This window comes from Hemibagrus wyckioides, linkage group LG21, assembly GCF_019097595.1.
Source record: "Hemibagrus wyckioides isolate EC202008001 linkage group LG21, SWU_Hwy_1.0, whole genome shotgun sequence".
Lineage (NCBI taxonomy): Eukaryota > Metazoa > Chordata > Actinopteri > Siluriformes > Bagridae > Hemibagrus > Hemibagrus wyckioides.
The window spans coordinates 1956120-1969695 of NC_080730.1; the positions used below are offsets into that span (position 1 = coordinate 1956120).

At 38.5% G+C, this 13576-nt stretch overlaps 2 protein-coding genes across 5 annotated transcripts in view; one reads left to right on the forward strand and one right to left on the reverse strand.

The window, feature by feature from the left end:
• Positions 1 to 9865, forward strand: part of megf6b (multiple EGF-like-domains 6b) — an 80603-nt gene extending 70738 nt beyond the window's left edge. For both annotated transcript variants that reach the window (XM_058372892.1, XM_058372893.1), the window contains 6 exons: positions 4831 to 4959; positions 5529 to 5657; positions 5800 to 5928; positions 6606 to 6734; positions 7036 to 7164; positions 8586 to 9865. In XM_058372892.1, the coding sequence (XP_058228875.1) occupies positions 4831 to 4959; positions 5529 to 5657; positions 5800 to 5928; positions 6606 to 6734; positions 7036 to 7164; positions 8586 to 8644 (704 nt within the window). In that variant the 3' untranslated portion in view covers positions 8645 to 9865. The remainder of the gene's footprint in view (positions 1 to 4830; positions 4960 to 5528; positions 5658 to 5799; positions 5929 to 6605; positions 6735 to 7035; positions 7165 to 8585) is intronic.
• A 116-nt stretch (positions 9866 to 9981) lies between these two features.
• kcnab2a (potassium voltage-gated channel subfamily A regulatory beta subunit 2a) overlaps positions 9982 to 13576 on the reverse strand; it is a 79266-nt gene continuing 75671 nt past the window's right edge. For all 3 annotated transcript variants that reach the window (XM_058372900.1, XM_058372899.1, XM_058372895.1), the window contains one exon: positions 9982 to 13044. In XM_058372900.1, the coding sequence (XP_058228883.1) occupies positions 12955 to 13044 (90 nt within the window). In that variant the 3' untranslated portion in view covers positions 9982 to 12954. The remainder of the gene's footprint in view (positions 13045 to 13576) is intronic.

A 13576-nucleotide genomic window follows, 5' to 3' on the forward strand; every position in this document is an offset into this window, starting at 1 on the left:
ACTACAGTACACTAAACTACACTAAACTACACTACAGTACACTAAACTACACTACAGTACACTAAACTACACTACAGTACACTACACTACAGTACACTAAACTACACTACAGTACACTAAACTACACTACAGTACACTACACTACACTAAACTACTCTACAGTACACTAACCTACACTACACTACAGTACACTAAACTACACTAAACTACACTACAGTACACTAAACTACACTAAACTACACTACAGTACACTAAACTACACTACAGTACACTAAACTACACTACAGTACACTACACTACAGTACACTAAACTACACTACAGTACACTACACTAAACTACACTACAGTACACTAAACTACACTACAGTACACTAAACTACACTACAGTACACTAAACTACACTACAGTACACTAAACTACACTACAGTACACTACACTACACTAAACTACTCTACAGTACACTAACCTACACTACACTACAGTACACTAAACTACACTAAACTACACTACAGTACACTAAACTACACTACAGTACACTAAACTACACTACAGTACACTACACTACACTACAGTACACTACACTACAGTACACTAAACTACACTACAGTACACTACACTACACTAAACTACACTACACTACACTACAGTACACTACACTACACTACAGTACACTACACTACAGTACACTAAACTACACTACAGTACACTAAACTACACTACAGTACACTACACTACACTAAACTACACTACACTAAACTACACTACAGTACACTACACTAAACTACACTACAGTACACTAAACTACACTACAGTACACTACACTACACTAAACTACACTACACTAAACTACTCTACAGTACACTAACCTACACTACACTACAGTACACTAAACTACACTACAGTACACTAAACTACACTACACTACAATACACTAAACTACACTACAGTACACTAAACTACACTACAGTACACTAAACTACACTACAGTACACTAAACTACACTACAATACACTAAACTACACTACAGTACACTAAACTACACTACAATACACTAAACTACACTACAGTACACTAACCTACACTACACTACACTAAACTACACTACACTACAGTACACTAAACTACACTACAATACACTAAACTACACTACAGTACACTAAACTACACTACAATACACTAAACTACACTACAGTACACTAAACTACACTACAATACACTAAACTACACTACAATACACTAAACTACACTACAGTACACTAAACTACACTACAGTACACTAAACTACACTACAATACACTACAATACACTACAGTACACTAAACTACACTACAATACACTAAACTACACTACAATACACTAAACTACACTACAATACACTAAACTACACTACAGTACACTAAACTACACTACAGTACACTAAACTACACTACAATACACTAAACTACACTACAGTACACTAAACTACACTACAGTACACTAAACTACACTACAATACACTAAACTACACTACAGTACACTAAACTACACTACAATACACTAAACTACACTACAATACACTAAACTACACTACAGTACACTAAACTACACTACAATACACTAAACTACACTACAATACACTAAACTACACTACAATACACTAAACTACACTACAGTACACTAAACTACACTACAGTACACTAAACTACACTACAATACACTAAACTACACTACAGTACACTAAACTACACTACAATACACTAAACTACACTACAATACACTAAACTACACTACAGTACACTAAACTACACTACAGTACACTAAACTACACTACAATACACTAAACTACACTACAGTACACTAAACTACACTACAGTACACTAAACTACACTACAGTACACTACACTACACTAAACTACACTACAGTACACTAAACTACACTACAGTACACTACACTACTCTACAGTACACTAACCTACACTACACTACTCTACAGTACACTAAACTACACTACAGTACACTAAACTACACTACAGTACACTAAACTACACTACAGTACACTACAGTACACTAAACTACACTACAGTACACTAAACTACACTACAGTACACTACACTACACTAAACTACACTACAGTACACTAAACTACACTACAGTACACTAAACTACACTACAGTACACTAAACTACTCTACAGTACACTAACCTACACTACACTACAGTACACTAAACTACACTAAACTACACTACAGTACACTAAACTACACTAAACTACACTACAGTACACTAAACTACACTAAACTACACTAAACTACACTACAGTACACTAAACTACACTACAGTACACTAAACTACACTAAACACATACACTAAAACTACACTACAGTACACTACAGTACACTAAACTACACTACAGTACACTACACTACACTAAACTACACTACAGTACACTAAACTACACTACAGTACACTAAACTACACTACAGTACACTAAACTACTCTACAGTACACTAACCTACACTACACTACAGTACACTAAACTACACTACAGTACACTAAACTACACTACAGTACACTAAACTACTCTACAGTACACTAACCTACACTACACTACAGTACACTAAACTACACTAAACTACACTACAGTACACTAAACTACACTAAACTACACTACAGTACACTAAACTACACTACAGTACACTAAACTACACTACAGTACACTACACTACACTAAACTACTCTACAGTACACTAACCTACACTACACTACAGTACACTAAACTACACTAAACTACACTACAGTACACTAACACTACACTACACTACACTACAGTACACTACACTACACCTACAGTACACTAACTAACTACACTACACTACTACACTACAGTACACTAACTACCACTACAGTACACTAAACTACACTACAGTACACTACACTACACTAAACTACTCTACAGTACACTAACCTACACTACACTACAGTACACTAAACTACACTAAACTACACTACAGTACACTAAACTACACTAAACTACACTACAGTACACTAAACTACACTACAGTACACTAAACTACACTACAGTACACTACACTACAGTACACTAAACTACACTACACTACAGTACACTAAACTACACTACAGTACACTAAACTACACTACAGTACACTAAACTACACTACAGTACACTAAACTACTCTACAGTACACTACACTACAGTACACTAAACTACACTACAGTACACTAACCTACTCTACAGTACACTACACTACAGTACACTAAACTACACTACAGTACACTAAACTACTCTACAGTACACTACACTACAGTACACTAAACTACAGTACACTAAACTACACTACAGTACACTACACTACACTAAACTACACTACACTACACTACAGTACACTACACTACACTACAGTACACTAAACTACACTACAGTACACTACACTACAGTACACTAAACTACACTACAGTACACTAAACTACACTACAGTACACTACACTACACTAAACTACACTACACTAAACTACACTACAGTACACTACACTAAACTACACTACAGTACACTAAACTACACTACAGTACACTACACTACACTAAACTACACTACACTAAACTACTCTACAGTACACTAACCTACACTACACTACAGTACACTAAACTACACTACAGTACACTAAACTACACTACACTACAATACACTAAACTACACTACAGTACACTAAACTACACTACAGTACACTAAACTACACTACAGTACACTAAACTACACTACAATACACTAAACTACACTACAGTACACTAAACTACACTACAATACACTAAACTACACTACAGTACACTAACCTACACTACACTACACTAAACTACACTACACTACAGTACACTAAACTACACTACAATACACTAAACTACACTACAGTACACTAAACTACACTACAATACACTAAACTACACTACAGTACACTAAACTACACTACAATACACTAAACTACACTACAGTACACTAAACTACACTACAATACACTAAACTACACTACAATACACTAAACTACACTACAGTACACTAAACTACACTACAGTACACTAAACTACACTACAATACACTACAATACACTACAGTACACTAAACTACACTACAATACACTAAACTACACTACAATACACTAAACTACACTACAGTACACTAAACTACACTACAGTACACTAAACTACACTACAATACACTAAACTACACTACAGTACACTAAACTACACTACAGTACACTAAACTACACTACAATACACTAAACTACACTACAGTACACTAAACTACACTACAATACACTAAACTACACTACAATACACTAAACTACACTACAGTACACTAAACTACACTACAATACACTAAACTACACTACAATACACTAAACTACACTACAATACACTAAACTACACTACAGTACACTAAACTACACTACAGTACACTAAACTACACTACAATACACTAAACTACACTACAGTACACTAAACTACACTACAATACACTAAACTACACTACAATACACTAAACTACACTACAGTACACTAAACTACACTACAGTACACTAAACTACACTACAATACACTAAACTACACTACAGTACACTAAACTACACTACAGTACACTAAACTACTCTACAGAGGATCTTCAGTTCCACACTGTGTATAATTTAGTAAATAGTGTGTTAAATGTAGTTTAAAGATGTAAACAGTGTAATAAATGCCTTTATTTAAAAACAAAAACCTTGTGTAACTTAATGTTAATGTCAGTGAGAACACTGTATATACTCTGTGTGTGTGTGTGTGTGTGTGTGTGTGTGTACTCAGGCTGTGCTTCAGACCGGTATGGTGTAGACTGTTCTCAGCATTGTAACTGCAGTAATGGAGGCGTGTGTGACTCCGTCTCTGGGAACTGTACGTGTGGACTCGGCTTCACTGGGCTGCACTGTGAGAGAGGTGAGCTGTCACCATCACCATCTTCATCATCACCACCACCACCATCATCATGATGATCACCATCATCACAGACACCACCACCATCATCCCCATAATCACTATCACCCCCATCTCTTAAATCTATTAGCAGTATTTTGTGGAAGATGGAAGACTGCAATCCATCCCCTAGTTTTGTCTAGGAATTCTTTGGGATTGATGATTAAGTTTACTAAATTACAAATTTGTGATAATTAGGGAACTTTCACTTTTGTGTTCCTTCCTGTTCGATCCAATCGGGGTAGAATATATATAAATAACATATACCTTAAAATTTAGATGTCAGTTAATGGTTAAATGTCATCATGTCTTAAGTTGCTGAAATCTTAGAAGTCTTAGGACAAGTTTCCTAACCATATATATATATATATATATATATATATATACACACCTCTGCTCTAAATGATGAAAGCCATCAGCTCAACCCTAGTCCATATTTCTTATATACAAGTCTTGCACAGTGTTGGGTTATTTAAGAGGTATTCTAGTGTAAGTGTGTGTAACGTGTGTGTGTGTGTGTGTGTGTGTGTCAGAGTGCCCTGAGGGATGGTATGGTCCAAACTGTGTGTTGGAATGTGAGTGTCAGCACAACGGCACATGCGACAGGGTGACAGGGACATGTCTCTGTGGACCAGGATACTATGGTCAACTGTGTGAGCATGGTGAGTCTCTCTCTCTCACACACACATATATACATACACACACACTCCTCTAACCCTCAGGCACGTTGTTAATCATCAACTCAGCAGTTTTCTCTTCTTAATATTCAGTGTGGTGTGGTATGTGTGTGTGTGTGTTTTACAGCTTGTCCAGAGGGTCTGTATGGACCTCGGTGCCAGCAGCACTGCAAGTGTGTCAATGGAGCTCTGTGTCATCCCAGCAATGGACATTGCATCTGTCCTGCTGGATACTGGGGGTCACACTGCCAGAAAGGTAACACACACACACACACTTTAGAGCTGAAACATAAAAGACTTTATTACTATATTCCACTAACCGGCTCAGTCGACTAAACTGTAATCAGAACGCTAGAACAGAACAGCTTCGATCCAAATCAGGAGCACAAACTTAGCTTGAGGACCAAAGATTTTGTCATCAAATAAACAATTAAGCTCATCAACAATACCAGAAAGGAGGTGGGCTTTAGTAAGTTAAGTTGTCTTTGTCACTTATGCATTACTGCACAGTGAAAGTCTTTCTTCACCTAACCCATCCTTGGGGGTTGGGATCAGAGCGCAGGGTCAGCCATGATGCAGCGCCCCTGGAGCATGGTGGGTTGGGGGCCTTGCTCAAGGGCCCAGTGGTGGCAGCTTGGCATGTGCTGGGGCTTGAACCCTGATCTTCTGGTCAATGACCCAGAGCCTTAACCACTTGAGCAAGCACACTAACAAACTAAAGGGTCACTGTTTTATAAACAGGAAACTTACAATCTCCTCCATGGAGTGCTAATATCTTGAAACGTTACTGAGAGTCACACTGATAAGCCACATTTTGGGTCATTTTCAGCCTCCTGACATGCGCACTAATTATAATGAATGAGTATTAACACAAACTGCTTCCTGTTATAATATCAGTGATGTTGAAAAATTTCCAACGACTGTGTTCTCCAGAGTGTGAGCCGGGTACGTACGGTCTGAACTGCTCTAAACTCTGCGACTGCGCAGACGACACCAAGTGTGACCCTGTGAGTGGAGCGTGTGTGTGCGCGCCGGGGAAAACCGGACTCAGGTGTGACTCAGGTGAGGTCAGGAGTTTATTAGAGAACAGAGGTGTTTAACTTTAACTTTATGAAGAAGTGAACTGAGATTATTAAGTACTGGATGCGTGTCAAATAAAGTACTACAAGATGTTGAGATTCACTGAATAAACATTAAATGATGCATTATTATTATTATTATAACAAACAGATTGGAGCATGAAACTGCACTGTGGTAGTAATAAACGTTAATGCTGCAAAAGTGCAGGTCACTAAAGCAGGTCTCCAGAGCTTACTATGGTCTCTCAGTCCTACTCTATCGTGTGTGTTTGTGTGTGTGTTAGACTGTCGAGTGAACCGCTATGGCCCAGACTGCTCATTAAGCTGCGAGTGTGAGAATGGAGCGCAGTGTGAGAGCCGTACCGGTCGCTGCGTGTGTGTGAAAGGCTGGATCGGTTCCACATGTACAGAAGGTAACAGCATTCACAATCTCTTCTCCTCTTTAGGTATCCTCTCTGATTGATCCTGAGTTAATAAGGTACTATACCAGGGTTCCTCAAATCTTGCCCTAGAGGGTCAATGCACTGCAGAGTTTAGCTCCAACCCTGATCAAACTCTACCTGTGATTCTCTGATGATCCTGAGGACATTGATGAGCATGCTCAGGTGTGTTTGATTAAGGTTAGAGCTAAACTCTTAAGATTAAAAGTTTTCAAAGTTTACAGCATGCAGTGAATTGGTCTTTAATCCTTAATCATAATCTTTAATGAACCGTTCACAAAGCTCAAACATTTAATGGAATTTTCTGTTTATTTCCAGCTCTGTTCAGGAGGATAATAGAGGAATCTATCAGAATAGTGATGATAGTTATGATTGATTTTATACTGAATACAGCACATCTTAATGAAATAAGTTTTTCCCCCAGACTGTACTGATGAAGTCTTTCTTTGGAAAGCTCTTCAAAGTGAACATCAACAACAAACAATGGCTAGGTTTTTGGTTTTATTAATTAAAATTGAGCATGTTTAATAAGATGAAGCCTCACATGCATGAAAAAAAAACTTCATATGAATTTTCCTCCATAATTTATCTCGTTAACGGCTTTATTAAATTATTTACTTATTTATTAAATTACCTTTCCGAAAGTTGTATTGAAAATAGAGACCCACTGATGTGGATACTGGTACTGACCCGACCCAGTGCTTATTAACTTAAAATCCTTAAAAACCCCAGAATGATGTTCTTGACGATCAGCTGCCATCGGTCATCAACAGTGATGTGATGAATAAAAAATGACTTTACTTACCAGTGGACATTGGATGTGGTAGATTAGTAGTTTAGACGTTGGACTATTGATCAGAAGGTCCAGAGTTCAACTCCCAGGTTCACCAAGCTGCCACGGCTGAGCCCTTAAGCAAGGACCTTAACCCTCAAATACTCAGTTGTATAAAAATGGGATAAAATGTAAGTCACTCTGGATAAGGGAGTCAGAAATGTAAATGTAAACTTGTCTTCTCTACAAGTGAAAAACTTCACTGCAGCCCTACTCCATCTGAGCTAACTAACGTAGCGGGCTAATGCACTTAGAAAGAAGAAGAAAGCCTTTATTAGTCATGTGTATATTACAGTGCAGTGAAATAGTGACCGTTGTGAGTCCCAGCTTGTTAGGACGTCTGTGTCAGACACGATACAAGTCCTTTCTAGAGTGTAAAGGGTTAAAGATCTCACTCAAGGGTCCAACAGTGGACAGTGAAATCCATGACCACCTGATAACCCAAACTCTTAAATACTGAAACCACTACTTCATTTAAAACTCAACTTGTTAATGATATAATGAGATCATGAGCAAAATGCGTGTTAAAGAAAGAAAACGTGTGATCTGATGGTATTAACAGATGGACCTCCACCGCTGAGTAGAAGAGAGGAGCTGTCGCATCTGAACAACTCCTTATAGCATGAAAGAGTGAAGAAGGGAGAGAATGAAGTGCACATGTGGAGGGAAGAGAAGAGAGGAGAGGATCTGTTCTTCTTCTGGAGCTCCACTCACCTGCTTCAAGCCCTGCATGAAGAGGACGGTGAGGGAACACACTCATCACACTCGGAGGAGTGCAAAAGGCATTCAAGCATGTGTGTGTTCTGTAAGCTGCACTGAACACACACACACACACACACGGCCTCTCTCATTTGGGACAGAGAAACACTCATGCCACTTATCATATCAATAAAGAGACTATAAAACTAGGGCTGACTGTATATGAGCAACACACACACACAGCACTTTAACCCACATTTGTGTTTGTGTTCAGTGTTTCAGAAAGAGTTCTGTTGTAAGATCAGCAACTTCCTGTAAACCCCGACCCCCCCACCCAGATAGCTGATCTCTGTTTCAGGACACTTGTATTCGTGAGCTCTATGCGATTCACCATCAGGATTTGTTTAGAGTTTGAAATTTGAATTTTCTTCTCCAGATTTTTGTACTGATGCTACGAGGTTAATGAAGCTAACAGATAAAAAAAAGCTACCAGTTTAGAAGCTAGACTCCTCCCACTGTCTCATCTATTAAAAACAAACCTAGAGAGGAAAAATGGCCAGCTCCATCACTTTTCTGTACTGGAGGAAGGCACTGATTCCACCATCCACTCAAGTGAGACATTAACTTTAATCTGACCAGGTGAAGTGTTTCCCAGACCACCACCACACACACACACACACTCTCTTACTTGTCAGCATCATTAGCCTCATTAGCAGCTCCTGCAGTGTTCCTCCAGCAATCTATGATCTATAGATAAACAGATAATGCAATCAATCAGCAAACACTACATAACTGTTAGACCACTGAAACTCTTAAACATGGAAGAGGAGAAGTCTGGATAAAAAGAAGAGTGACCTTTCGCCGCTTCTTTATGGTGTTCATGGTGCTACAGTCTCGTTAGAACGAAACGTTTTTGTTTTAATTTGCTCGTCTTGAATTTATAATCAGCAGTGGATGTGCTTATAATAATAATTATTAATGCAGTGATCTTATATAAGGTCTGAGCTCAAAGTTTTATTGTGTTTTCCATCAGTTTTTGTTCTATATAAAGGCATCTGATGTATTTATGTATGATGGACATGTACATTTTTTTTTAAAGAATGCTGTACTGATGTAAATAAAAGAACAGGATCGTACAAACCAGCCTTTTAATCCCAACCGTCTAATTGTCTATTTCCTTTAAACAAAAACAAAACCCAAAACGAACAAACGAGATGAGAAAAAACCCAAACAAACAAATGAGACGAGAAGACGATTGCTGATTTTCAGTCATTAATATTTTATAATTTCCATTTCATAGATACTGAAGCTGTACATATCTAAATTCCAATTCAAGCACAATGCAGTTAGCAATGTCTGCCAATGAAAAAATAAAAGAAAGAAAAGAGAGAGAGAGAAGAGAGAGAGAGAGAAATAAAAGGCCAAAGTGATCACAACCATTTATATGTATATATGTACAAAGGTCAAACTATATACAGATATCTGTCTGGACATACAGTATCTCTTCCACACTCTGGTGGAAATGTAAGCTTGCCATTGTATACATTATACAGAGTTCTTCAAAAATGCATATTCAGTGCAAATAGATGCTCATCATCATCAACATGTCAATAACAAATCAGGGCAACAAAGAATGCTAAAAAAATAAAATCCCCTGCTTTTTTTGTCTTTTTGTTCTACTTTACAACCTTGCCTTTAGCTCTGGAAAATACTAAACATAAAAAATAAATTCTCAGCAAATAGCAGATGACGCTTTAAAAAGCTCTTCCTCTTATCCACAAGTGTGAATTTTTGGGTGATGCGTTTTTAAAGGAGGAAAAAGAAAAAAGGAAAAAAAAAAAAAAAAAAGTAAAGAAGGCCATGCTCTCACTCTGGGTACGAGAACGTAAAAATGTGTTTCGTGTCGAAACTTTAAAGCACTGTTCTGGGAAAATACCGTCCTGTCTCATTTTTCTTGGGGAGATGAGAAGAAGCACAACACGTTTCCTTAGTGAACAAGATCGACAGCAAGCGAGTACCACTGATGAGTTTTATTTATTTTTATTTTTAAATCATTATCATTTTTTTTCTTCTTCTTCTCCGAATGCAGTACCTACTCATGACCACGTGTGGCGCTAGTACACTACAGAAAGCTGTACTAAATTTTTCCCACCGCAGACAAACACACAGTAATGCCCTTCTTTCCTGAGAGAATCTCTAACACAGAAACAGGGCGACGCCATAAAAAAGCACGGACGAACGAGACGTTTCCACAAATTAAAATAAAAGAGAGACATCGAACAAATACATCAACATCTGGTTGTTATTTTTTTTTTTACGATTTCGGCTTCCACGACGTCCTAAAGTCAAAAACACAGCCGCTACACACGGCAGGAGAACCGGATCTACTGCATGGAACACAGTGATGTGTACCGTCAAAAAACTAAACTAAACCACAGCTAAAAGATCGGACTGAAATCTAATCTAATCTAATATTCATACGACTCGATTCCAAACCCATATCAACCATTTCGTCTAGTTTTAAACTGATTGGAGGTCAGTTTTGACTTAAAAAAACAAAAAACCTCTGGCCGCTATAAATGAGACACCAACACAGAGCTGTGTCCAGACTCTAAAATAAATCCTGTCCACTCAGAACGCAGAGACTCGCTGGAACTGGTTTACGATAAACTCACGTGTGACACGGACTGACGGTTTCTGGCAAAAAAAATTAAAGCATCTGTGTAAATCCATCGACCGACGAATGAAATGAATAAAAAAAAGAAAGAAAAGTGAAAATGGTACATAGAAATATTTCTACAGAGTCACTTGATGGCTGAAGAGAGAGAGAGCGCATGCTCCGGGGGGAAATGGATGTCATGCAGTTTGGGGAAAGTTGTTTGTTCCTTGGAAAGTTCAAATTGAGTTGTGGTACACGGTATAGAAAGAAGTCTTAATGACATTCCTAACTTGTAGGGTGCAAACGTATATATAGGTGTTTATATCTATACGGCTACGCGTCTTGGCCGGAGTGAGTATATACGCGAGAGGAGAGATATATGATATATGATATAGAGTAAGTAAATAACAGGAAGTACATGCTCTTAAATGATTTTTTTGTTCGTTTCAGATAGGGGAGGAGTTACAGTGAGACGTTACAGATGAAGCTGGGATATATCTTTGGCTTTAGCCACGTGTAACGACGCCGGATCGTAAACGTAAACGTCCGGCGTCTAGGAGTGAGAGACCGCATGCGCTCGAACCGTATGCACTTAAACACATTCAAACACGCGTGACGTGACGTGGCGCTTCTGAACGTACGCTCGTATTCGGCAGGCGGGTTATATGACGTCACTCAACAGTCTGCCGGCTCAGCAGTAACACAAAACAAAAAGTTCCAGTTTTAGGATTTTTTTTTTTTTTGCATTAACACAGCGAACTGGATTTGAGAACATTAGGATTACTGCTGCTCTGGAGCGATTGTACTTCAGGACAAGAAAAGAAAAGATGATGCTCGTATTTCTGTTTAGACGCCGGTGCCTCCCATAGCCACTCCCTCAGATGGACTCTTAAAGTGCTGATTGGCTCATCTGCGAAGGGGGCGTGTGCAATCGTGACGCAGACGACACAGTGAATGGTTTTCGGAGAGACAGACCTCATGAGTGACTACGGGAGATGTGCAACGAATCATGAACTCATCACCTAGATTAACTTAAGCACTGCATTACTTATTTAGTTTAGTTTTTTTTTTTTTTAACATACATTTTTTATTTTTGGTCAAATATGCATTGAGTATCAAAAAAACAATGCGCAGAGGAAAACCGAATATTTTTCCTATAGCCAAGCAAGCGTGTGCTATTTTTGCCCCTTTATTCTTCATCTTGTTTTTTTTTTTTTAAATGAACTTCAGCTTTCTATTAAATTTTAATAATCCTCCTAGGTAGGTAGGTAGGTCTGGCTCTTTCCTTTTCTCTTTTCGTTAATATTGTTCGTTCTCTAGTTTTTGTTTTATTTTTTTTAAACCCCATGTGTATAATTTTTTTGATGTTTTTAGAATTATTCCGTGTATGTGTCTACAAGGCTTCCCCTGCAGGGTCGGGGTTTACCTGCCAGTCTCATGCGCTGCTTACTCATTCAGTAAAAGCTCAAGCAAACGGAGGAACAGGCAAAGGGCTCAGTGCAGGGTGGCCCCTGGGCACCACACACACACACACACACACACACACACACACACACACACACACACACACACACTATGAGCGATAGTCCTTTTTACTGTAGGGCTTGTTCCCCAGTATGCTGTCCACCTCGTGCACGATGGAGGACGACAACTTCGGAAGGACCTGCGGAAACAAACAGCACAATTATTTGGAGCGAGTTACAGATCGCACTGCACTAACTCTCTCCACAGAGCACTAATTTAATAAATATCCACCATATGGAGTGTTTAAAGTGACCCAACACCCTGAGCCAGGATGGTACCGCACTGCTGTGGAGTCAGGAGGTGTTCAGCTGTGAAAGCTCACAGGTTTACATTAACATGCTCACGCTACCACTTTTAACAAACATCTGATGTACAAATCTCTGTAAATGTCCTGTTGCTATAGAAACGATAATCAGTGATATGGTCCATCTTTCAGCAAGGGCACTTTAATGGAAGGAGACTTCAGTGACCGCTCTTTAACAGTCAAAAGGAAAACTGCAAGGAAGTTAAAGAGCTGTGAAATGTACAGCAACAAAAAACCCTTCAAGAGAGCGGGAGGGGCTGGTGAGAGAATGTATGTTTACAGATGCTATAATGTAAATAACAGCAATATTAAGATAATATAATAATAAAATGGGTAAATGTTGGCAAATTGCAGTGATGTAAGAAAA